Raw genomic sequence first — 22693 nt, 5'->3', positions numbered from 1 at the left:
GGTATCTGAGCCTTTTATTCCCAAAAGGACTAGTTGCCAGAACGGAGCACAGCCAACTCCCAACTCTCTGTTTCTTTAACCATTCCATTAACAGAGTGATTCTTCTCTAGAGTCTAGATCCAATTAAGAGCAAGGGCAGCAGAGAGGAGAACACTGAGTGAAACATGTTAAAGATGCTTGAGCACATTCCTCTGGGGGATAGGAAAAGCTTTATTGGCAATCCTACCCCTCCCCCCTTCTTTCTCCCCTTCAGTCTCCCACCTCCTGAACTCCTTTGCAGAAGGAACCAGGACAAAAAAGCAACCAGCATTCTGCCCAGGGACAAAAAAATAAATAAATAAATAAACACACTGGGAATACTCCATGGCCCCTGGCTGAATACAAAGCAGTGATTCAGCAAAGAAGTAACAGCCTCAATGACAGCAGAGAGCCTGCGCTGAACAACACAGCAGCAGAAATGATGGGAGGGAGGGAGAAAGGAAGGAAGTTAGGAGGGAGGGAGCACATCTTAATGTCTTCACGATATTTCCCTCTTGTGATACCTTCCACAATTGTGAGTGAAAGAAGAAAGGGAAAGGGGAATGGAGTGGTAATACTTCAAGAAAAGGAGAACACAGCAAAATAAAACAGAATCAGTGTTCTCAGAAACTTAAGATGAGAATCAAGTAAGGTCTAAATCAGATGGTAGAAATAGATTATTTCAAAGGGAAAGTAGAGGGGGGAAATGTACTGTTGTAAATTGTTTAGTTCAGAATGGATCGGGGAGTTGTGCTCCATCCATGTCCTGTAGCCACTGACATCAATTACCTTGTTTAAAAGTCTGAGCTTTATTCTAGGGTATATGTTGAGGATCATGGGCATGCTCCCCTTTCCTTCTTCACCAGGATCTGGCAAGAACTAATTAGGCAAAGTATGTGACATGTCTTTAAAAGTTTGGAGAGCTAGATAAACAGAATGCTTTTGGGAAGTGGCTGTACATTGTTGGTGCTGAATAAACATTAAATCACACTCGAGTTTTGAAGCTGAGCAAGAGAGAGCAGTTTATAGTTCATTGGGGGAAGATTTCAATTTCATTCCAGCATTTCTAACCTAGTGACAAAACACTCGTAATTTTCCACAGCCCCACCTTCTCCAAGGGGCAGTTATCTGGGGTGAGGGGAGAGAAACCTCTTACTAATGAAAGCTCAATGTTTCATAATCAAGCAGGGGCCACAGAATGGTATAGAGCATAGCGGTATGTGGGTAAAAGTGGAACTTGGAAAAGGACAGAGCAAAAATTACAAGGAATATGTCTAGGTCTTAGAGACTCAGTCTTACACATGGGCAAAAAAGGAGATATTGTGGATTAGATATGTTATTTGACCAATCAAATCACAGAACCTAGTGAGTTAAATGCCCTATAAGAAACTTGGAAAGCCAGGCATTCCATTCTTCTGATTGATGGAGCTCTTTATGCACCAAATAAGGCTGGGTGCCAGGTTAATATTCTACATGTTAAGAAAACCTTGGGGAATATGCCATTTTATTCTAATTTTGTTTCTCCTATATGCAGACTTCTATCTTTTTTCTTTTTTTTTTTTTGCCTTTCAACTAGATTAAATACTGTAAATCACAGCTTTATTGGTAGGGAAGGAGCCATTTGCATCACTCTTGAAAATGCCATTCCCAAGAGGCCAACCTCACTAATGAAAAACAGAGAGGAGTTTTCCAAGCCACATAAATTGCCTACTGTGGGGACTGTGCCCTTCGATATGGTGGTGACACTACATGTCTAAGTAAAAAAAACTTTGCCAAGTCATCAACTCTGGTAATGCAACTGTTACCCCAAATCAGCATCAAAACAATTTCAAAAGAATTGCTCACATTTGGTATTGTCATTGGCCCTACAGGTTTCACCACCCCGTATTCACTTATGGCAAGGGGAAAACAGATGTCCTATTGTCACTCCATACATTTGGCCATATATATTCCATCAAATGGAGCACAGCAACAAATAGACCCCACTCTGTACGTACCCATAAAAGAAATTACTGAGCACCTGCCACTTGTCCAGCTCTGTTTCAAGCAACATGTGGGACACAGAAGACAAGGCTTTGTGGAAGTAGCTGTGATTAGACCAGCATCTGCTAATAACTAGTTGTCTCACCACTGGAAACTCATTTTTTTTTTCCTAGAGCTTTATTTCCTCTTCTTCAAAATGCAGAGAATACAGTATACTTAAGTAAATATCTCAGTATAATTAATGATAGAGAGGTAACTCAAACCAAAGTACTCATGTGGTCTCCAAACTTCCTTAATCCTATGATTTAGGCAGCTTGCATTCTAACTGAGGATACAAAGCTATAACGCACAAAACCATTAGCAGACAAGCACTAAACTTGGTTGGTATTTTGTATAAGCCTCAAAATAAGCAAACAAATAAAGAAAATAATAAACTGAAGATGGAACAATTGATAGTTTCTTATAGGATGAAGGTAAAATTTAGGTAGATAGTGGTGGTGGGGGGGCATAAACCACACATACTGATGGAAAATAAAACATTAATATAAGAAAGGAAAATGTGTGCATTGAAGTATCAAGAAATATTCCTGACAAAAAGGATAAGTATCACAGAGAGATACATTAGGGCCTGATGGAGCTTTGAAACTGAGGCTGATGAGACACAGCCTTGAGTTTATTGAGCAAGGAAAGAAACTGATCAAAGCTGTGACTCCAACCAGTGGTGAAAATCTGGATGGTTAGACAGTAAGCCCCATATTATTCAGCATTCATTCAGTGCCCAACCCAGGGCGTAGCATAAAGTAAGAACTCAATACATGAAAAGACTGAAGTCAGTCATACACTTACAAGGATTTGGAATAGAGTGATTGAAATGAGAATAAAATCCCATTACTTAGAGACAGCCCATTAAATTACCAAGAATAAAGAAAAAGAAAAACAAGGTGATGATGATGATGATGATGATAATAATTACAACAGCATTGTAGCACAATTGAGAAACCAAATATGACATGTGAACATATGTTATGTGATCACCCTGTGTCTTCTCTTATCACACTGAGCCCTGGAGCCTTCATCACCGTATTTCCTAACTTTGAAGCAACATAGAGCTGTCAACAGCACAGTAAGGCTGTGTCTGGTGGTGAAGAATGATGAGCCAAAGTAGTCTACAGAGCCATGGGGTGTAAATATAATTGCTAATCTGCCTTGAGGTAAAGAAGTGTGCCAGGAAGTCTGAAAACAAAGACCTCTTGGGGGGTTTCTGGTAGCACACAACCTGAGATTAGTTTACTCTATTTATTGTGCCTTTCCTTCTTTACTGAAATGCCTGCCTTTCTATTTTTTTCTCTCTATTCCCATTCAAGTTTCACTACAACACTTCAGACTCAGCTCTTTCATTTAAAATATCCATAGTAGCACATCAGCCCTCAGTGATTTTTAAAAAGCTGTCTTAAACATCATTAGAAATAAACTGTTTTTATTTCTTACTTTTTCATTTCATATCTATTTGGGATGGGGGGCTAAAAATTCCTCAGTGTGGATTTTTTCTTTTTTTTAAAAAAAAAAAGTACAGCCCTAACTTGTTTGGCTCAGTGGATAGAGCTTCGGACTGCAGACTCAAGGGTCCTAGGTTCAATTCAGGTCAAGGGCATGTGCCTTGGTTGCAAGCACATCCCCAGTAGGGAGTGTGCAGGAGGCAGCTGATTGATGTTTCTCTTTCATCGATGTTTTTAACTCTCTCTCCCTCTCTTCTTCTCTGTAAAAAATTAATAAAATATATTTTTAAAAAATAAAAATAAAGAAATACAAAGTGATAAATTAAAAATTAGAGACAGATCTTTTTCAGAATGCCAGGTTCTCCAATTCATGTGCCAATAGGCAACTCTATCTGAATACTTGATGGCCCTGCAAACTCAATTTAACCAACTAATTAATCTTACTTTGAAAAATCTATTTTATTCCGTATATCCTTTCATATTTGTTCCCTATCTTTCCCACATCTATATTTTCAATCATAGTCTAATTTATTTACTTAGGGCTCTTTTAGTCTATTACCCTTCTGGCTTTATCACCATTTCATGCCTATATTTTAATTGGACCCACCTTTACCTGATCTAGAATGGGCTGCAAACTTTCTAAATGAGATAATCCTTTTATCATTAAATTTTCATATCTCTTTGTAATTGAGGAAGTCTTTATTTAAAAAAAAAAGGAAAAAAAAGTACTAAAAAAACTTAATACCATAAATTCAGAGAAAATTAATGTATTTTTTGTTATTTGCCAAAGAGTAATTCATTTATGTTTGAGGTATATATTGTCTATACATAATGCTTAAAGTATGCATAGAAGTTTGAAACTTTTGTAATAATTTCGTAGCTGCCCAAGAGACAAAGGCTTGGGGATTGATTACCTAAACCTTTTCTCTTGGGACTAAGATTGAAGAAAATGGAGACTTAATCCGCATGGAATGGGCTCTGAAATATTTAGGAGTTTGTTAGATAATTCTTAGGATCCTTCATCATTATCTTTTAACAGGCTCCATTGTAATTTTAGTATCTACAGATTTCCATTAGGAAATTGTGACATTCTTGGGAATATTTTCAGCTTTATTGAGCTATCTGTGTTTTACTCCAAGCCTGACATCTGATCCTCCTAATCTGTTTGTTCTTAATCTGTCTCTGTCTTTTCACTTCTCCCTTTAAATCCCCACTTTTGTTTGCTTGATCTTTCAAAACTATTACCCAAAATGCCTCATTATGTATATAAGTCACCTGGTCCCACAGACAAAGCTGTGCATCAATGCTTCTTTCACCATAAATACTTCTAAGGTAATGACAAGGTAATTGGCTAAGTATCTGTCAGCTCATCAGGAAAGAGACTGGTTTCATACTCTGATAACTGTTCTCTTTATAAATTTTAACAGTTGAACTTTTAGGTAAATTAAAATCATTTCACAAAAAGAGATAAAATAAGTAAAAATGAATTAAAAATAAGAAAGCAAAAATGCTGAAGTTGGTGAAAGAGATCAGTTTCAGCAGTAAGTGGCAATACGGTTTGCCTTGATTCATTGATAGATGCCATTTATTGCTGACCTCATATTTAGTGACAACAGAGGTTCCCTAAATTGTAAAAATAGAAAATCAGACATTCAAATTCCTTTGCTTCATTATTTCTGGAGAAGACACATGACATAAAAAGTAAGCAAATTATATAAATAAAGCACTCGTCAATTTAGGAATACAGATTTACCCGCGGACAAATAAAGCCCAAGCCCACTACTAACCACTCCCATTCTACTGGAGATCATCTCTAATGAATCTGTGAGAGCAAACAGAGGGAAGGTTCTTACATCAAATAGCTGGGGAGTTGACTGAGTCCTATCAGGGTTCAGAGGGAGCCAGGACCAGCAAGGTGTAAGGCTTAGGCTGTTGATGGCCTCAGAGTAGAAAAGGAGACAACAGAAAGCATGGTTTTGGAGGTAAGGTCATTATTTACTCATTTCAGACAGTAAGCAAGGTAACAATTTGAGCCATTTGCAAAAAGGTTGAGATAAGGTGAATAGTTAAGGGTTAACATAAGAAATCTTCTTTTCATAAGTTTCAAATTTAGACAGCAACAAGATGTTCAGTTAGAGATGAACATCAGTGGGACCTAGAACCATAAGATGGATTTCAGGCAAAAATATATTAACATGTGTGCTGAAGTAATAGAGGTAGTAGTTAGGAGATATGAGATGAGATCACCATTTGATCTAATCAATGTTATCTATTTCTATGAAGGTGGGTGAATATAAAAGTTTCCTTCTGAGAACAGATTGTCTTTATTTTGTTCTGCATAGAAAGATGAAAGGCTTAGCTAAACAGGTCATTTTAAGAAACACAGCCCCTCTCTCTGGACATGTTTGCAAATTCTACAGTGCAAAGAAAGTATGGAGGTATGAATATTAACACCCACTATAAAATAATTAGAAAACATCTTTCTGAATGACATTCTTTATAAGCAAACTTATAATAGGATGTCAGCAAAAATTAAAAAAAATATATGTAACAAAAAATAAACTAGATTGAAAATTCAGAATATTACAGAATTATAGATTATTATTAGTAGAAAAAATATGGGAACTTATTTCAACCTTTTACTACATAAAGGTTGTTTTTAAATAACATTTCCTAATAGTGGTTAATAAAATGACTAAAAATATACTTCTTTGCAAGGAAACCTATTCCACCTGGCAGAATATCAAATTATATTTATAAAATACACATACACACACACACACACACATTTTTGTAGATCCTTCTTACTTTATTCTAACCTCCTGAGGTGAGAAGATAAATATTATTATCATCATATTCGTTTTGTAAATAAAGGATCTGAGGCCCAGCAGGGATAAGTGATTGGCCCATTTATTTTCACAAAGCTGGTAATTGGCAAAGGTGGTATTCTGAGTCCTGACTTCTGGCTCAGGAGCCCTGTTATTTCCATTATGCCATAATGCTATTTAAATGTTCACTCTCAAAATAATTCAATCTGATTTGCTTATTTAAATCATATCCTCTTTAAATTATAAATCACCCTATATTCTTTTGTTTATTTTGCTTTTGCTTGTTCTCTCTCTTTTTCCCCCCTTCTTTTTAATGAAATGGGGCATAAACACACATACTTATGAAGTACAAAGAGCATTCTTTTTTTCTTTTTTTTATATAGAGCTACAATTTGTCCCCCTATAGATTCATCCATTTTTACCATATAATTCTATCAACAAACAGAATCCTCTTTTCTTTGTGTCACATACATGGTAGGAATTGTGTCTCCTCAGTTTTTATATAAATATTAAACATGGCCAAACACAGACTAAGAGAGTGCTTCACCACTATCAAACAGTATTTCTTTGGCCTAATTACCCAATTACCTAAAAACAAAATCTAGCTCATTTTGGAGCCAAAATCTGTCAATAAGTATATCAGGGGAAACTAGTCAAACTACATATACTCAGGGTACATGACATTTCCCTGATGTACCAGTGTGAAACTTTGGTTGTTTTGAAGAAATCTATGTACCATGTTATATTTGTTCCCAGAGAACCCATGTTGGCTCCTAGTGATCACCGCTTAGGCTTTTGCTTTTGTTGATAAAGTATTAGTTTCCCCGTTTTATTTCTAACTAGGATGATATTGTATGCCACCAATAATGTGAAATGCCTTCTGTCTTCTACAAGGTCTCAAATGTCAGCAACAGTATCTCTAAGATCATGCTATCAAATTGTTTCAGTATCCTGGGGATGATAGATAAGAATCTTACAGCTGAACCTGTTTTTATTACTCTAGTATAATAATTTCCTCACATGCCTTATATTATAATTATTGAAAGGGGTATAAAAGCACAATTATAATCATTTTACTTGATAAACAAATTAAAATTTAATTAAAATTCATATTTTTCTCTTTCAGTGGCCAGTCTCTCATTTTTATTAAATATGCCTGTTAACAAGCACTAGGTCCCATGGTGTCTGAAAATGAAAGAAAATAGAAATTCAGACTAGAATTGAGATCCAAATACAAAAAAAATTACTCTGCTTAAAAAAATACTTCTGATTTAGATAAGACAGCATTAGTGTGTATCCTAAACCACAAATAAATTTAAAAAGCTATAAGATTTTATTTTGCTCTTTAGGGGCTATATTGGAGCCAAGATGTAATAGAAAAAAGAAACACTGTCTTATCAGTCTTAAAAATTATTTTAGCACTTCAAAAATGATTAATTAAAAATAAAACATATTAATCAAAACATATGAAGAAAAAAACATATGAAGAAAGCCATTGTACAATGCTTTTTACATATTGTATCTGTCCACATCCTTGGTTACCTGGAAAATTTGGTTTTCTGCAATAAACATTCCCATCATTGATGAATCAAATTAATTAGATTCCTATAAAATGTGTTGTGACCCAAGTTCACAATTATATTGATATTCATATTTTATGAAAATTTAGGTACACATAAAACAAACAAAAATGTTTTCACTTTGATAAATAATTATAAATATGTGGAGAAAAAATTAATATTAAAATATGTGTTCAAACACATCCATACAATATAGATTATGTATATTCATGACTAAATTGTTTTTTATATAGCAGATTCTACATAAGTACCTAATCTTATTTTTTGAAGAACTGGATTTTAAGTTCTATTTTACTGTTATACAAGGTTCAAAGCATCAATGCAAAAAATATTTTAAAAGTTTCTATACCTTGACCCTTATAAGATAATGTAGGAGGATTTTTTTTTGTCCAATTAGAGCATATCATAATTCCACTTATAACATCATGCATTTCATCTGATGTACACAACTGTACACAAAAATGTCATTTCATCAGACCAATATCTGTTTTGTTTAAAAGGTAAATAGGAATTATACCCATTTTGAAGTTGAAAGAGTAGAAGATAATCCCAGTTTTATGCCATTAATAGTTTACGCCTAAAACTCTTGATATTCAATGTGGAAACATCTACTCTAGTGATACCATAGACACTGTAGGAAGTTCTTTGTCATGGTGATGGTACTAGGTATTAGTTTATCATATTAGAGTCTAAAAATATAGAAGAATAGAGGTCACGAAGTCAAAGAAAAATCCATTTTTTCTGCTAAGTTAATGATTCAGCAATGTAAAAAGCTGATCTTAAGATGTGCTCTTATAATTACATTATGAACATGCATAAGATTACAGCAGCCTTTGGTTATCTCATGATAAAGATCGGCTACAAATTAGTAGCCATATGTGACTCAAACCCCATAAAATAAACCAGCTTGATGTAGATATGCTAGAATGGCTGTAACTGAAGCAGCACAAAAATTAGAAATCAGGAAACCAATTAATTTTCTCAATGTTTTCCTATGTAGACATTTGGCTAAGTATGACTTAGTGTGAAACTGCATCACTTTCATGTTTAGCTTCTATCCCTAACAGTGTGGCAAATAGTAGCATGATTAAAGCACATCTTTAGATAGCATAGTTTTAACTGTAGATAACTTCAAAGTATTAAAATTCAATATAGGAAAGCATCATCAAAAAATTACAATGGAAGAAGTCATGCATGATTGTATGAAAAGCCGCTTGCATTTTTCTTCAGTTACAAGATTTTTTTCTATCCCCTCATATAAATAATGCCCTATGCATTATGGCAAGATATACAGAAGGGAATTGGGGATTTTTACGAAGTCCACTGTACATTCAAGTTTGAATTTCTCTAGAAGTGGGTCATGTGTGCTATTCTGCAAAACCCAGGAAAGGGTCCATTGGTCAGTACAAATAATTGTTTTGAGGCAAATGAATGAGAGCAATCTGCAGCTTGACTTATTGCACAAGAAAGTAGACAGATTTAAGTAAATATACTTCTTGCACAATAATCCCGACACTTGACAGAACTCTTAAATCCCTTAGTCCCCGAAAGTTCACAGCCACCACTAGAGGGAGAAAGACTCTGCAGCTCCTAAAAGGTGCTTTCCTTCTCTCACAGCTGAGCTACCTGGGATGCTGGGCCTTCACAAACATTGGCCTTGCCCCACTTCAGGTGCACTGGGCTTCTCGTAGCTTTGTCCAAAGCTAATCAGAGAATGGAGAGCACTTTGTTTGGGCACCTGTGACAAAAACTTTTGATTCCTCCAATTGCTTTTCTCTTTCTCTGGAAATCTGTGCTTGGAGAGAGTAGCTGAAATGAAAATGTTGAAAGTGACCCTAGCCAAGCCCCCTCTACCACCAGTGATCAGAAGGAGAATCCATCTATGCTTTTACCACTTTGCCTTTTTCAACTACACACCCATAATTACTTCAGTGCTGGCTGATTTCACCGCTAACTTATCTTGCTTCATCCAAGTGTCTTTGAATTTGTTTCCTCTTTTATAAGACAATTTCTGGGCTGCTTGGCTTCTGTATGACTATCTCTCTGTGTTCAATTCAGCAAGCAAATATTTATCTGAGCACCTATAGTACTAAGCTACCGTATTTTTTTGACCATAAGACGCACTTTTTTCCCCCCAGAAGTGGGGGGAAAAAGTCCCTGCGTCTTATGGTCCAAATATAGCCTACTCATATACTTTAAAAAAAAAGTTTTTTTACTTGCCCGGCTCTGTGTGGTCTCTGTGTGCTTGCCCGGCTCTAAAATGGTTCTAAATGCTGCTGTTTACTTTACAGGGTTGATTACATGTGTTTATGACTGTGATGTTGGGTTTTAATGCACATAAAATATTTTAGGACACTATTTGTTTCAGAATCTTTTTTTCTTCATTTCCCTTCTCTAAAAACTGGTGCGTCTTATGGTCCGGTGCGTCTTATGGTCCGAAAAATACGGTAAATTCTGGGATGAAAATGTAAAGTAGATGAGATGCTTGCTTTTATTATAAAGAATTGATAGTATATTTAAGGAAAGACAAGCATGGATATAAAATTTTTAAGTATAGTAAATACTCAATTGAGGTATGTATATGATCCACCTCTCCCAATTGAGGGTATATAGCGGAAGAAAACAAAACCAGTTTCACAAAGAGATAGCTGCATTTCCTGTTCATTGTAGCATTATTCAAAATAGCCAAGATATGAAAACAACTCAAGTATTCCCTGATGTATATATGGATAAAGAAAATGTGAGCTATATTTCTATCTATCTATCCTGTCTATCTATCTACCTATCTATCTATCTATCTATCATCATCTATCTATCTATCTATCTATCTATCTATCATCATCTATCTACCTACCTACCTACACAGAAATGAAATGGAATGATATTTATCTATAAAAAAATTTTATTTGCAGCAATGTGGATAAACCTGGAAAGGATTATGCTAAATGAAAAAAGAAAAGAAAACTAAATGGTGAAAGAAATATTAATGATCTCACTTATATGTAAAGTCTAAAAAAGTCAAAGTCATAGAAACAAAGAGTAGAATGGTAGCTGCCAAGAACTGATGGTGGTGGAAATGGGAAGATGTTGTTCATAGCATATAAACCTTCAGTTATACAATGAATAATTCTGGAGATCTAATGTACAGCATGGTGACTATGGTTAATTATGTTGTGTTGTATACTTGAAGTTTGCTAGGACAGAGAATCTTGGGTGTTCTCATCCATTTACAGAAAAAAAAAGAAAAGAAAAAAAAAGGCAGCTATCTGAGGTGATGGATGTGTTAATTAGTTAATTAACTTGGTTGTATCAATAGCAATATCATCACTATATATATATATGTGTGTGTGTGTGTGTGTGTATGACTTAGCCAGTATGGGAGAAATAGAAAAGATTTCTTAATATCAGAAATACCAGAACTAGCCTTGAACCTGGAAGGAACAGCAAGGAGGTAACCTAGCAAAGAAATGTAGTTTGCGGGGGGGGGGGGGGGGGGGGGGGGGGGAGACGGAATTTCATGAGGGAGGAAATGAGGCTCCAGAAAAGGAGATCAACGTGAACAAAGGTAAGAACCAGCATTGCTATATACAAACATTTACATGTTCATGAGCAGAAACTGTAAGTGGTTCTGAATTAGTAAACACAATGAGGTAGCAGGTCATGAAGAGTTAGCCAATAGAAAGAGCTTTGATTTTATGTTGTGGATGATGAGAAGCTTTGAAGGATCTGGTCCCATTTCTAGATTGATATTGGAACACAATAGCCCTGAGATAGTCAGGTCCATTGTTCTGTTTACTATATGGAATCTTGGAAGTTCTAAGTAGGCTAAATAGGTAATCCAGTAAAGTACCTAAAGCAGGGAGAGGCAAGTGGTGCCAAATTCTCATTTCATTTTGGACCTTTGCCTTCATCTTTTCCCCACCTAGCTGGACCAGGTTTCATGATCCTGAACTGGCATAGCAAGAGTTTTAAAAGATGGAGCTTAGTACTCTGAGATTCATATCTATGTCTCCCTTTGTTGATACAGAGATTCATGTTATCCTTCACTAAGTTACCTATTTTAAGAGTATGTCTGGGGCATGAGTCGCTTATTCTTGAAGGCTCTGTCCTGGTTAAGCCAGCCCTTGACCCAAGGACTCTCCTCTTTCTCTGATCCTCAGCCTCATGACTAAGTCTCTACTGAGATCTGACAGTCCTCCCTGTGGGACTTACTGAGAGTTGCTGACATGCTATTTCCCTTACTGTGCTCTGCCCTTTTCTTGCTGTAACAGATTGGACCTCCCTTGGCTCCACTGCTCAACTGCTAAGAAATTTTCATGAGACCTTGTTCTGAATGCCACACCAGAAAACTCCAGGTACCTGCAAAAGGGCTTTTCACACAGAAGCTCCACCATCTCAGGAGAGGGTTTAGATCTTTGTCCAGTTCCTTCCAGTTTAACACCACTGTTTAAGACTACTGTTAGCCCAAAGTGAATTCTGTGCAAATTAGGGGGAGAAATCTACCTTTTTCAAAGGATTTTCACTATGACCTAAAATGACCACCAGGTGTAGAGTGATCCCTGAGATTGTGCAAAGACTAACCTGCAACTGAAGGTGGAGACCTGAACTGCAATTTCACTGCAGCCATTTGAATCATGGTCTGTAACAGGAACCTTAACCAGGCAGAAGGTCATACGAAACAAGATGGCAGTAAGATTTAGGGGAAAGCTGAGAATTCAGATAAAAACATGAAAATTAAGCAGAATACCAGAAGCAAAAAGAAAATTTAAGATAAAGTTTCATAGATTCTGCCAAAAATGCCTTTGAGAATATGATAACATGGAATCTGCAAGAAAAGGAAAGAAAATCCACTTGGTGAATATAGATAGAAAATATGTGAAACGTGAAGCATTTACTGCAAAATTCCTTCTTGACTTGCACTAGCTAGATGGTCCTCCACAAGTTAAGTCAGCTTTGACTTGTTGGGATGAGAAAGGGAAGAGAGAGAGGAGAGAAGGCAAGAGATAAGAGAGGGGAGTGAGGTGGGGAGAAGGGTAAAGGAAGAAGAGAAGGGGAAACAAAGGAGAAGAGATAAGAGAAGGGGAGGGGGATATAAAGTTCATAATGGAGTTCATAATGGTAATTAGGAGATATGAATTCTAGTTCTCAAATGGTCACCCAAATCTTTGCACAACCAACTACATTTTTCTCTTCTCAGTCACATCACTTTCAAGTTAAATGATGAACTGTGTAATACCCAGTCTTTCCTTACTCTAAATTTTTTTCAAGTTTGTCCCAGAGTAAATAACAAAATATGCAGTACATTTTTTTTTTTTTTTTGGTGTGTGTGTGTCTATATGAAGGTTAATCATTCATTAATTTGAGATTATGTTTTTAGTACAACATAAAGTTTCACTTGCCCTATAATCCTGGTAAAAAATTCAACTCTATTCTAAAATAGGTGTGACTTTCAAGGTTTTGAAATTAAATGATAAAAACATCTAGTGAACAATCTTTACCCTAGAAATAAAAATTAAAAGCTCATTTTATTTAAAAATTTCTAATTTCCTAAGTTATCTCCTATTATTAATAAAATGATAATCTCATTAAGAGCATACATTCTATAGCATTTCACAATTTACAAAATATTTGGATTTTATAGTATCTCATTTAATCATAAAATAGCTTAGTTAGTAGACCAAGTAATTGTCAGGTATCTTCATTTAATAGATCAGACTAGACTATCTCAAGTTATTTAGATCTTGGTCTTCATTATATTTATTGACCACTCTGAACATACTGTATTGCTGGTGAAAGTTTTTACCTAAGACACAGACTTGTCTTTAAGTTTCAGTGAAAGACTGATCACCATGTATAAGTTGAGATGAATTCTACAAACATATTAATTATAGTTTATAATATCTATTATCTTATAAATTATATATGAAAACAGAAGTGCACACAATTAAGCCTGTTTGTGTAACTTAATAATAAAGATGTTTTTCTTTTGATTGCATTAAAAATACCTATAATTGTTTTTATGTCTTGCTTAATATAAATAGAAGACAGAACACAAGACAATAAACTTGAGGAAAAATCAAATGTCATATTATTTCAATAAGTATTACTTAAATTGGATTCACCTATGTATATAAAAGGCTAAGTAATTAACGGACCATCTATCCGACCAACCGAACAACCAACCAACCAACTGGCCAGCTGGTACGTATGACACACACTGGCAATTTAAAAATGAAATGGACTTGTGCACGCACCATACACATAAAGCTCTCATTGCTGCCAATCTCGCATGATGCCAGAATGTATCTGAAGACCAACTATTGGCACAACATACCTCAGAAACCAAAAGAAAGAGATATCGTCAACAGAATATTGTTTATTTATTAATCAATTTATATATTATTTTCATATACATTTTACTCATTTTATTTCATCTCTGACACTATAGAGAAAGGGCAAATAGTGATATTAAAATATTTTGTGTTTCAATTTTATAATACTATATTATATATACTATTTTGACATGTAATTTTCTGCAGTAATGTAATTACCACACAAATCTTTCTTCTAATTAATTTTTTTTCAATGTGCACGAATCCGTGTACCAGGCCACTAGTATTAAAATAATGTCACCCATTTTCCATGACAATGTAGTTAGGAGATCATGTGGTAAAGAAATAGATCTATGACAATCTCTTTTCTCTCTCCCAACTGAATTTTTATACCTTTGCTGTTGACCTATTTCAAGCCATATAACACGACTTCAATTTTTCACTACATGGCTATTAAATGCTGGCCCACAAAGGATAGTTATTCCTCAAACAATGAGAACATAGTGGTTCTCCACATTGTGTACATTGCAGAATCATTTTTGTAAATGATTCTAGACCCTGCCCTAACCTAATTAAATCAGAATTCCTGAGAGTAGAGAATGTGCCGATTCAGTGTTTTTAAGGTCCCCGGATGATTGTAATGTCCATGGTTGTGAACTGTCTAAAGCAATACTTCTCCAACTTTAATGTGCTTATGATTCATTTGGGGATCTTGTTAAATGTAGATTCTGATTTATTATGTCTTGGATAGACCTCAATGTTTTGGATTTTAATAGGCGACTATGAGATACTTCAGATACCCATTTGCAGAACATACTTGTAGTAGCAGGGGTCAGAGGTTCCCAGGCTGTGAGGCCCAGCTCTGCAGCATCAGCAGCATCTAAGAATTTCTTAGAAATGCAACTCTCAGACCCTACCAGAAATTCTGAAAATCAGAGCCAACTCACTTTTGTTTCAGCAAGTACTCCATATAGCTTTGGTACACCTTCAAGACTAAGAACACTGATTAAAAAAAAACTGCCTAACGTCTGAACAAAGTTGGCTGCATATGGTTGGAAAATATATTTAAACTTTCCTACTTTACTTCTTATGAGCTTCCTTAAACAACCGCATAGAGTAACTAAAATAAATAATATAGAATACACACACACACACACACACACACACACACACACACACACACACAACTAAAGCTCAAAACATTTAAGGGATTTGGTCAAAGTCATGTTGCATGCAAGGATAGATTTAAAATTGAGTCCACATCTTCTGAGTCTTACAAATTAACAAACAGGACATTCAGAAAAGAACAGGGCAGATGGCTGTAAGCCCTCAGTAATGGTCTGAAGGGAACAGCTCTCAAGGCTCAGGTAATGACAGTGAAGGGACCAGCACATATCTGGGCAACCTCTTATCAGATGAGTCACAGACCATTTTACGTGGAGCTCTCAGAGACCATAGCAAAATGCAATATTCCTTTTGTGCTTGAGTTTGCTATTATATGGAACCAGCTTAAAGAAACACAATGTTTAAACTTCACCCACTGATTTTGTGAATGAGTCCGTCACTTTTCATGATTATCTCTTTTCATGGTTTGCACCACAATTCTATAAATAATTCATTCAAAGTCAAATTACATAGAACAGAGAGGTCACCTTAATATGTGTATGTGTCTGTGTCTGTGTGTGTTTATGTGTGTGTGTGTATTTGTGTGCACTTATGTGTTTTGTACAAATTATCGCAATCTGCATTTGTTCCTCAGGCTATAAGTGACAACAAATGATATAACTCACAGGAACATGAAAATCCTAAACATCCTTTAAATGTATATAATATGCCATATTCCTAGATAATGCACAGTATGCTATATTCCATTATTTGCCAAATACTATATTTAATAAAGGATTTTATGGACAATGGGTGGTTCTTGAAATATCAATAATAACCAATATATTTTTATTACCTTTAGTGATGTAGTTACAAAAACAAAAAACCTTATAATTGTTTCAAGTTCTCTCTATAGACCTATGCCCACAAAGTTTGTTTTCACATAGATAATTATAGCTTACAGGAAACCATATATTGTGGCAGGAGTTAGTCTGAGTGTTGACAAGATGCCTTATAGAAGGGAACTATTTTTCCCCCTTGAAATGTGCATAAAACGTTTACATTTTATGGTCAATTAATCACATATTTTGTGTTGATTCTTCTTTTGTCCCTTAATGTAGAAACATGCAGGGAAAAAATACCTAAATTTTTTAAAACTTAAAAATTTAACTATCATAAACTTAGATACAGCTAACACTTATAAGGTACATTTACATTTAAATGAGAAAAAATGCTATCACCATAGGAAGTATTATAATTTCCCACAAACATCAAGTAGAGTCAGAATCGTGAAATAAATAAAATTTCAATACCTCAAATTTAAAATATTTAAGGTCACAATAGTGAAAAGCACCTGCATTTTACCATATGTGTACTCATGCTATATATTCAGATATATTATATATTCAGAATGCTATATATTCATTTATAATTTTGACTAAGTTACCTTAAAAACAAATACATTGAGATCAAGTATTTTATAGTTATCTTAAAGATATATGTTGTTGATACTGAAAATATACTCTGTGAGACTGTTGAAAATTAAATTTTAAAGATTGGAACATTATCTATTTCTACTTTTCCCTTGACTTATCAAGAGAGCTACATAGTTTCAACCTGCCAAGATAAACCAGGAGAGCTGAATCTGTATTGGTGCATGTGTGTAAGGAGAGAGGGTTGGAAAGATTAATGGTAGAATCTCATCCAGTAGCTGATGAACTCTTATGCTGATAGGGGGTGGCAGTGAGACAGGTGGCCTTTGTTGGGAAAAATATATGCGAGACTCCTCACAAATGAAGTCCTGTGAATAAATGCATTACATACTTCACTGCTCACACAAATACAAACACAAATGCTGATTCAGAAAGCCTTGGAAGTATCCCCAGGTGCTACTGCTTTGATTTTTTGCCTGTGAGATGAAAGATGGTGTTGTGGTTTTCCTCAGTTCTTGAATAATCTCATAAAGGACTCAATAAAGTTTTACAATCTTCTCTGGGAAACAACAAGGTTAGATTTACATACATAAAGGGTATCTCTCTTTTTCCATCTGGTTTTGTTACCTTCATTCTATACTTTTTCCCCTCCAAAAGATAGAAAGTACAGAACAAGACCCCAAGACTAATGTACATTTTATGTAAATATGCATCAAATAGCATAATTATACAAAAATGAGCATCAATTCACAAAAGAAACATTCATTTTATGGACATAAGGTAGTAAAGCTAAATGTTTTAGGGACACGGTTGGCCAACCTTCTGTCATTGGGCCACCATCATTGTGCCATCAGAATGACCAACCACCCTGGCCTCCTGTTGCCATTTCAGATTAGTCAGGGCCACGCACTCACTGAGGGAGGATCTCCCCTGCTTGCCACTTTACTTTCACAGTGCCAAACAGTCACTGTGGCTTCCAATGAATCCATTTCTCCTTCCTCTCCTCCCTGGAAGCGCATGCTCTCAGTAAAATGTCACAAAGTAGAAGCAAGCTTTTCCCAGGCTGTACTTGTAAACAGAAAGCAAGGGTACCATTCTTCACCAGGAAACTGACCCACAAAGCTTACTGGATCCAGTTAAAGAGATTGAGAAGAAGGTCAGCTGAAAAAACAAAGGGAACTCTCTCTTTCTCGTTACTTCTGATCAAGCTCCACCAACCCAGAAATAAAGCGTTGTCCAAGGCAAGGGAAATGAAAAGGAGGGCACATGAGGTGAGAGGTCTGGGGGAGCAACAGACTCACACAGGTGCCTACTTTGCATGCTCTGTGAGTCTATCTCTCCTTTTCCCAGGAATAACTACTTCTATATTTATTCTCTTTTCTCACTACCCCCCAGTTCACACTGCAATGTCTACTAAAGTGTACAGCTTAAAACCTCCATTTCTTTTGAGCTGCAGACTCAGAAAAGCAACGTGTATACTATATATAGATATGTATGTAGTGAGACTGGCTCTCACAGACACAGACTTCTGTACCTATAGTATATGGAAGTATAAGTATTCCTTTTTCTTTCTGAATTAACATTTCAAGGCAATCTAACTCTTTGCTATCAATAGTTCAGGATCTAGGTGTTGCTGATGTAGAAAGACCTTACAAAGTTCGTGGCACATTTAAATACAAACTTAGACATCCAGGGTATTCACTTCTCCCATTCTCAATCTTATACTCAGAGAAAAAATATTTCTAGGGATGGCACACATTGATACACACTGCTTTATTAGCAAAGGGTTAATGATGTCAGGGACCATAAAGCTAGTAGTGAAGACAGCATGCTTATGTGTTTGGAAAAACATTATCTGCATCATGTCCAAATCCCTCTGCAAACAGATAAATTACTCTATAAATCTTATTACTCCATGTGGATAAATCATGCAGGCAGGTTTACAAGGCTGGAGAGCTGGAAGAGAAAATCTGCTTTGAATAGTAGGATCTTTGGGATTCATAATCATCCAATGCTTAGGAAATGAAGGAGTACTTACACATGAGGAATTCCTGGGTTTTTACATCTGCAGAAACACACACACACACACACACACACACACACACACACACACCTCTCTAACAAGCCTCGAGATCCCAAAGAAGGACTGTGACAGCCAACCAAATTTATTTCTGAGAAAAGGAAAGAAAACTTTGCTGCTGTAGGCAGCTCTGCCTCAGAACTGCTCCCTGATGCCCCAGGGTTTATGCACTATCAGCTCCTTGCACACAGATTAGAGGTTTATTTGCTATTGTATACTGGGGTTTTTATTGCCACAACAGGCAACATTAGCTAGATAGACAAAGTGACACTGGGTCATTTTATTTGGAGGAAATGAGATTTTAAAGGCTCTCTAAGGAGAACAGTTTCTTTCATTTTTTTCCTTCTTTTTCAAAAATTTTTATTAGAATCTGATGGAAATTCAAGGAAAGCTAGGAAAAAGGACAAGGGGAATGCACAGGATGGGTAGGGGGTTAGAAAGAAGAGGAATACAGAAAAAGAAGCTTGAAGCTTTTTAGAACTAGAATTACAGTTATGTTCTATTTGAGTTTCTCTATCTCACTGTCCCTTACAGGGGTCAAACTACCAAAGATTTGGGACTCTTCCCTTCGAAATTTCAACCCCAAGTTTATTTCAGAGTTTGGCAGAGCTGCACAGCGATAAGACTTGGAGGTCAGTAACCAACTTGAAATATCAATTTCATGCCAGGTTAATTCTCCCCTAACCTCTGTGCTTAACACTCCTGTTCTTAAATATCTGCAATTTGGCACATTCTATTATTTTCTCCTTGTTCGTCTCCTTATTCTTTTGTTGATTTCTATCCACATTCCAGAAAAAAAAGGCTCAGCAATTAGCCAAAGTTCTAAGATTGATTTATTGCCTCAATGTCAATTAGAAGATGCTTACATCAAGTCTCCTACAGGACTCCTGCTGAGCAGAGGGGAGCCCTGATGTGCTTACACACACACACACACACACACACACACACACACACACACGTGTGCGCGCCTGTGCGCGCGCATCCACACCACGGAGGGAGAATGCAGCACACTGTGTACCACTCTCTCAGAGCCATAATTCAACAACTCTTCTCTCCCAATTAGGGAACCCCAACAAAACTCTGAAGCTCACAGCACCTGCAATTGTACCAGCAAGAATATCGTCCAGAAAGTCATGAACACCGGAGGGGAAGCCAGCCTTTTCTTGGTGAGAGACACAAGGTCCTCAGAACCAAACAACATTTAACCAACCCTGCCGGTCCTTGGTAGGGACCAAGGAATTCCCTTGAAATTTGTTGGCGGATACCTAGGCCCGTCAGTGAAAGACACACACACACACACACACACACACACACACACACGCCTGCAGCATGAGGAGCTGGAGTTCAAGGAGATCACGCCAGGCACGGGCACACACACAACATGATACACATGCACACACACCACACACAGACACACACATAGTAAAAAAAAAGTTGCCCGAAAGCCTTACCTGAGGATGGCCGTGTCCCCCTGCCTCACGGTGATGTTGTCCGTGCCTCGATTAAAATCCACGCTGCGGACTGGCAGTCCTGTGGGGAGAAGGCAGAGCAATCTCAGTAGGACCAGCGGCAACTGTTTGCGATCGGGCTGGACTCTGCCGACCATGGTGGCGGCCGCGCGGGGCGCGGGTCCTGCGCTCCGGAGGGGGAGGGCGTGTGCACGGCGCGCTGCTGGGCCCGGGCCGAGGGGGCTTCACCCACAGCGGGCTCTCATCCACAGCGAGGGCGGAATGGCTCGGCCAGTTGGTGGTCCTCTCCACTTTGCCTCTCCCTGCCCCTCTCCCTCCTCAGGCTCCCTTCCCTCTCAGACTTCACAAAGCACTCCTAACACCCAAGCAAAGGGGGTGAAAGTCAAAGGAACACAATTTCCAAAGAGAGAGAGAGAGAGTACAAATGTAAAACCCTCTGGAAAAGATGCGGAGAAAGCTGCCAACGGAGGGTGTTCTCCAGTCTCTTGCTGGAGCTGGATGCTCCTTTGCCAGTGTGTGTCTGAGTGGAGCTCCTTCCCGCTGTAACCCACTTTCCCCAGGCGGGCGGGCGGCAGCAGGGAGTGCAAAGAAACCCACACACAGCAGCTCGGCAGCAGCCCAGAGCCTCTCTCCCCCCTCCTCCCTTTCCTGTTTCTCTCTCCAGCCCCTCCCTCTCGGGGCTCAGCACCTCCCCCTGCCCCCACAGATTTCAGCAGCCCCTCCCACTGCCCGCCCCTTGGCGTGGCCCCTGGCTTTGCACAACTGCCCGCTTCAGCAGCGCCAGCCTCAATGAAAGCCTGATGCACCTTTGGGTTGTCAGGACAACAGCTCCATTCGAGGTCTGGCTGATTGCCTTAAGGAGAGGGAATGGAGCTTGGAGATACTGTGCAAGGGAAAGGGACAAGGAGAGAGACTCGGGCTGTGAAAGAATGGGAGCACGCGTCCAGGGAAGGAGAGGGAGAGTGAGAAAAGGAGGAAAAGGGGATGAGAAGAAGAGAAGGCAAACCTTGACAGAGTTAGGGAGCGAAACAGAGAAGGGCAGGGGGGTCCAGGGGGACTTGTGCTAAAAGATGGGTTGAGGAATGCAAAACAGAGAATAAACTTGACAAACGGAGGCTAACATGAAAAGCCAAAGTTGATTTCAAAGTTAAACATTCCTGGCAACTGACTTTTCATGCTCCTATCTCATTCCTCCTTGCCCCGATCCTGCCTTTTCACTTAAGGATTAAAAAAAGGTTTCTTTTCTCTCCTTCCCTCATCCCCTCCCCCTCCTGGAGCCCCCTTATGAAAGATGGATTGGAGACAATGCTGGTATTGAGTGGTCTGGGGTGTGAATGCTTGGTTTGTCTTTTCCATGGGCCAGCCTCCGCAGCTGATCCCTGATCCCTAAATCAACCTCACTCTCCAGGAAACCCTCATGCAGTCCAGCACGGGAAGGACAGTCTTTTTTTTTTTTTTTTTTTTAATATATATTCAATATATATATATTTTTTTATTGATTTTTTTTTTTTTTTACAGAGAGGAAGGGAGAGAGATAGAGAGCTAGAAACATCGATGAGAGAGAAACACCGACCAGCTGCCTTTTGCACACCCCCCACAGGGGATGTGCCCGCAACCAACCGAAGCTTTACCACTGAGCCAAACCGGTTTTGGCAGGAAGGACAGTCTTAAGGACTGTTGTTTCAACTCCATGCTGCGGTAGCTACCCAAATATCGGACTGGCACTTTCTTCTTGAAATGTTCATAAGCGAGGAAGGCGATTTGGAACAGAAGGCTTGTCATTTACAGGGTGATATTAAGGCTGCGTACAGCACTCCAGTAAATGGCAGTTTCCCATCGTTTGTTATTCCTTCTACTCAAAGAGTCAAGCCAAGGGATAAGGCCACCGGGACTAAAGCTATTAGTCACTCTTGTGGGAGCCTCAACGTGTTTATTAGACATCTCCATCAGAACTGATGCTGAGGGTACGCAGTGGACCAGCCAATGACCTCTAGTTTTGTTTTTAAATTTTATTTGAATAGTTAAGACATCCATGTGCTGCAAAAAAATGAAGTGGCACAGAATGCTATAGAGTGAACTGTAATTGTCTTTTTGATGCCTGTTTTAGGCAACCCATTCCCCCAGTTCGGAAGCAACAGATATTGCTAGTTTCTTATACATCTTTCCCTAAATATCCAATTACATATAAGTTTATACACACACACATGTATTATGCCACCACTCTTTCTTACAGAAATGATTAGCCAAGGACATCTGAAATGTTTAGAAATTCTTCTCAAGCTCTCCAGAATACAAGACATACTGAGGCACTTACTACACTGACACCTGCTTTGTCTCCATAGAAGAGTCAAAGAATTTATCTACTACATT

At 37.7% G+C, this 22693-nt stretch overlaps 1 protein-coding gene across 3 annotated transcripts in view; it reads right to left on the bottom strand.

Moving 5' to 3' along the window:
- The window catches only part of LOC118724837 (limbic system associated membrane protein), a 625625-nt gene extending 604690 nt beyond the window's left edge, over window positions 1–20935 (bottom strand). For 2 of the 3 annotated variants that reach the window (XM_036448497.2, XM_036448498.2), the window contains exon 1: window positions 20306–20935. In XM_036448497.2, the coding sequence (XP_036304390.1) occupies window positions 20306–20460 (155 nt within the window). In that variant the 5' untranslated portion in view covers window positions 20461–20935. The remainder of the gene's footprint in view (window positions 1–20305) is intronic. The other variant, XM_036448500.2, reaches the window with a different exon arrangement.
- Between the last annotated feature and the right edge of the window lie 1758 nt (window positions 20936–22693).

Source organism: Pipistrellus kuhlii, unplaced genomic scaffold (assembly GCF_014108245.1).
Source record: "Pipistrellus kuhlii isolate mPipKuh1 unplaced genomic scaffold, mPipKuh1.p scaffold_m20_p_2, whole genome shotgun sequence".
NCBI classification, from domain to species: domain Eukaryota; kingdom Metazoa; phylum Chordata; class Mammalia; order Chiroptera; family Vespertilionidae; genus Pipistrellus; species Pipistrellus kuhlii.
The sequence above is the reverse complement of the archived record's forward strand: the minus strand, read 5'-3'. Positions and strand labels throughout refer to the sequence as shown.